At 59.6% G+C, this 4,624-nt stretch overlaps 1 protein-coding gene across 4 annotated transcripts in view; it reads right to left on the reverse strand.

Annotated features, from left to right (window-relative positions):
* Positions 1-4,624, reverse strand: part of LOC113205903 (head-specific guanylate cyclase) — a 98,446-nt gene that overhangs the window by 87,220 nt on the left and 6,602 nt on the right. For 2 of the 4 annotated variants that reach the window (XM_052264585.1, XM_052264587.1), the window contains exons 2-3: positions 1,101-1,317; positions 772-1,005 (exon numbers count right to left, since the gene is read on the reverse strand). In XM_052264585.1, coding sequence (XP_052120545.1) covers positions 772-987 — 216 coding nt within the window. In that variant the 5' untranslated portion in view covers positions 988-1,005; positions 1,101-1,317. Of the gene's footprint in view, positions 1-771; positions 1,006-1,100; positions 1,318-4,624 lie in introns of those variants that run through there. The other 2 variants (XM_052264588.1, XM_052264586.1) reach the window with 2 other exon arrangements.

Consider the following 4,624-nt stretch of genomic DNA (forward strand, 5'->3'; position numbering starts at 1 on the left):
CCCCCTCCACTCGCTCACACGACCCCCCTTCCCCCCTCTCCGAGATACGATCGTCCATTTACCGAGTCTGATCAATATGGTGGACATCACCACCAGCACCAGCAGCGCCCGCCACGCGAGCCCGTATCAGCGCCGCCGACAACACCCCACGCCACACACGGCCGGCATGTCGCGGGTTCGAATCTCTGCGGCGGCCGCGCGGCTAATCCACTAAACCGTGTTTGTTTTTGTCAGTTTCAATTTTTGTGGCGGTCCCGGCGCTCCATCAGGGCGAAGCATCCACAAACAAGCGCGCTCAGAGTGTGTCGGTCCCAGCTGTGGTCAGCAGGGGGTGGGCTGGGCTGGACTGGGGTGGTGGTGGTGGTGTTGGCACCAGCCAACGTGTTTGCGAAAGCGCTAGACTCAAACCCTCTGTGGACCAGCGGCAGATATACACAGAGCGGCGGTGGATCTCAAATAGGGATTGGAACACGGATTGCTGCACCAGCGCGGCGGCCCTGAGCCCCGGCCCTCTAAAAGCAGTAATAAAGAGACTCTATCGCTCCCTCCCCTCCTGCAAAGGTCCTCATTATACGTCCGCTACACGAGGATAATCCGCATGCAAAGCGACGCCCGGTAGTTAAGAGCTGTTTTAAAATAGCGTCCGGCAACCACAAAGAGCGCGCAGCGTCTCTTTATGCCGAGATGAAAAGGGACACTCTGTCTCCTAAACACGGAAAAACGCGGGTCCTTTGCTCCCAAAGCAAGGAAAAGGGAAGTAGCAGTACTCACCGGTGGGTCGCTGAGAAGGGACACGGCCTCGCTGAGGTGCTTGAGCTTCAGGGTGCTGACGTCCTCGGCGTCCTCCTCGACGAGGGCTGCGCCCGGCGCGGCGCCCGCCTGCAGCGAGCCCTGGCGCGAGGGCCCCGACGCCGAGCCACGGTGGCTGTCCTGGCTGCCCCGGCGGTTGTCGCCCAGGGACAGCTGGCTGAAGGGGCACGAGTACATGGCGATGGCTTGGGTGCACTGCGGACAGAACAACACACCAGGTGCTTAGTGAACGGAGTCCGAGAGAAGGGGGGGGAGGGACTTCGGGGAGCTCAAAGCGGGCCTGCCTTCACCTGGGAGGTGGGTCCTGCCGCTGAGGGCGGCACGGGGGGCAGCGAGCGGGCGGGCACCTTTGGCAGGGCGACCGGCGCCACCTCGGTGTCACTGCGACGACGGCATGGTCGACGGCAGCGGCGGGGCGCAGCGGCGGGGGCGGGCCGCACGTCCCGGGATCAGGCTCGGCAGCAGCTCCCCGGCGGAGGGCGCGGGCGGCGCGGGGCGGGCCGGCTGCTGAAACAGAGCAGACGCGCCTGGTCAGTGTCGGTCACTTGGCTGCTTCGCCACTCTGCGCAGCGCTCGGCCACGCCTGGGCGGGGCAGTCCGCACTAAACAAACAATCACAGGCCAAACACCCCAGTAGATAAGACAGGGGGTAAAGGGGGAGGGGAGGGGGCAAAGACCAGCAGTTAATTACAAATCACTTCCTGGCCGGGATTTTCTTTTTCGGTTGGAGCAGGTGACGACTTGTGAATACAGTGCACGCTGCAGTCTGGCGAGGCGCCCCTCGCGCGCTTCAGTTGGGGCCGGGCCAGGGGAGGGGAGGGCCGGGGGAGGGAGGTGATGCTCATGGCGCCGACATCTTGAAGGACTCCCTCCCTCCCTACCCCTCCCAGCAATGGCCTTGCTTTGGCACAGGGATGTGATGCATTCCAAAACATTCATGCACATACTGCAATGGGAGGGCAGGATATGGGAGACCAAGACTGAGAGAACCAAGAAAATTATGAGTAAAACAGGAATACTTTTTAGGTTCCTCAGTACCGTCTCGGATTTGCTGAATTAAAATGAGAATATTTAGGGAGAGGGACAAGAGTGCTCAGAGGAGTGGCACACCGCATTCTACTAGTAGTATTCACTGGCATTTAAGATGCAGTATAATGTCCTGTGACTTACATAAACATGCTGTAAAGTTGACACATCTACTACGAGTTCCATTTTAATTTTAATGTTTCGTGGCTTTAACAAATACCTGTCACCTCTACTCATAACCCCAACAACCGTTAACAGAAACACAGTGAGAGGATGTCCTCACAACACATAAGAGATCAAACAACAGGCCAATCGCAGAAGCAAATTAGCAAAATATAATGGGTCACAATTACATGAAAACCTGCTCATGTTCCCACCATTTCAGTTGTCACGCGAAAAATTGGGCGACTGACAGCACATACTCCTACCGTGATGTGCATTTGTTTTTAATACTAGCACAGTATGAGAAACAAAGCGGTCCATTCATTTCCTTTACATCCAGTAGTTGAGTGAGGAGTATAGAAACGTGTATAGTAAAAGGTCAACATTCAAAACAAAACGAGAAAAATGCGAGTCCTCTACTTTTTGTTTGTCTGCTCCTGCCTCCCCCTTGCCCCCAATCCCATCGCAGGCCCTCCTGGCAGTGGCAGAGACACAACGGACACAGCGCACCACTCGACCAGCAGAGAAGCGGGACGAGCGACGAGCAGAGGACCGCCACGTCACCTGACGTCACGTCGTCCGAGAAGTTAACCGAGCGTGCCACGGGGGCTGCTGGGCCGGGGCCCGGCCGGGCGTGTCACCTGAGGTGTTGGCCCCTCTCTGCTTCGGCGCCCGGCGCCACCCCGGAGAGGTGCGTGTGGAGAGCGGAGAGAGCACGGCGGAGCAGCGAGGCGCGCGGGCGGACGGACGGGCGGCGAAAATAAAACACCATGTCGCGACCCTACATTCCCTCCCTCACACGCAAGAAGACGCAAGCACCCCCCGACATCTTTCCATTCTCCCCTGCTACGTACTACTACACACTCGTCGGATGGAAAGCCTTAGCCGTAAAAAGAACGCACGCAGCGCACCATCTTCGGAAATGTGATGAAAATAAAAGTTACCCAGTAATGAAATTCCTGGGGACGCGGAGGAGTGTCAACAGTGAGGACGTCGCCACGCCATACCCCCTTTTTTTTGCACCCCCTTCTTCATTTCGGCAGTGTTTGTCGCTCCCCTGCCTGCTTTTCATCCCACGATACACACAGCACCACGGTCTCTCGCACCACGCCCGGCCCCACCACCGCCACCACTCTCAGCGGGCCCCGCCACGCCCCGCCCCGCCGCTCAGCTGAGCGCAGCAGGCCGCGCCGGCCCCGCCGCTCGCAGGAAAGGGTAGAAGGGAGAGTCGCAGCGCACGGTGGTGGTGGGGCCGGCGGGAGGGAGCAAGGGCGACAAATGCTGTTATAAATGCGGAGGAGTTTCACGCTGTTTGCGAGCAGATGACGTCTCTAAAATATAGGCAGCAACGCGTTGCGAGGCGGCGGGGGAGGGGGTGCGGTTAGGGGGGCGGAAGGGGTGGAAAAGGTTTGGGGAAGAGGAGGTGGGGAAAGGCGGGCTGGCAGGCAACTCCAGCCAGGCGGTTAGGATGATAGGAGAAAGGAAGGGCAAATTACGGTGAGGGGCTGGAGGGAGAGTGCGGGGGGAAGAAGGGGGGGTGTGGGGTCGTAGTTTTATGTGCAATTCTCAGCGCGAGCTGAAATATTCATCGAGAAAGAATAATTTGTTTCTCGTCCCGTCTGCTTATTCGGCGCGGGTCGAGGGGGGCGGACGCCGCAAGTTACAGGATGGCGGAAGGCAGGCGGCAGGGGGGACAAGGAGGGCGGGAGAGATTGCTGCTCGTTGTGCTGTAATGATGCCGGATTTAGTCGAGAATATTGCTCTCGGCGCTCCCCGGCGGAGATCGCCCTCGCCACCGCGACAACGCCCCGCCGAGCGTCGCCACGTGCACGAGGAGGAGGGCCGGGATGGTGACGGGCCGTCTGTAGTCGGGATGTAGGGCAGTGAGTGAAAGATACAGAGCAAGAGAGAGAGAGTGGGCGGCAGAGCAAGAGAGAGAGGGCACGAGCAGGGAGGCTGGGCCAGCGCGGCAAGGGACGGCATGGTAATAGCTCTAGTTGGCTCTAGTGCTCGGTAGGTGGAGAGCGACCAGCGCGCGGGGCGGCTGGGCGGGGCTGACGCGGCTCGATCCGCGTGTTATTATTAATATTTCCACTTCCCCGGCCACCACCACCACCCTCCCCTCCGCCTCCAGCATCCCCAGTGGCGGTAGCAAAAACAATAACAACAGGGAAGCAGGGAGGGGAGGGAAACGCTCGCGGGAGCAGTGTACGTCAGGCGTAATCGTCCATCACGAAAATGGCTTCACCTTCCCGCCGCCGCCCCGGCCGAGCAGCCGGGCAGCCGGGCTCAGCAGGGGCCGGCCCGGCCTGGGCTGGCCTGGGTTGGCCTATTTACCGACCCAAAGTACCCTCCACGATTTTCATTTCGTCGGCGATCCCGAATTTGCGATCTGCGCGCGGGGAAGGCGACTGGTACCGCTGTGGGCGGCGCACAGAGGGGCCCAGCTGGACGACGAAGGAGATGAGCTCCAAACGTGCGTCGGAAAGGCGGGTGGCACACGAAGGTCAAAAAAAAAACTTGTAAGGGAAGCCTCATCTTGGGCCCTCTCTGCTGTTACTGCTGGCTCGCGCTGGTGGTCGTGTCGTCGTTGAATTATTGATTGCAAAAGCGCAGCCCCCCGCCC

Source organism: Frankliniella occidentalis, unplaced genomic scaffold, assembly GCF_000697945.3.
Source record: "Frankliniella occidentalis isolate FOCC.00 unplaced genomic scaffold, Focc_3.1 Scaffold20, whole genome shotgun sequence".
Taxonomy (NCBI): domain Eukaryota; kingdom Metazoa; phylum Arthropoda; class Insecta; order Thysanoptera; family Thripidae; genus Frankliniella; species Frankliniella occidentalis.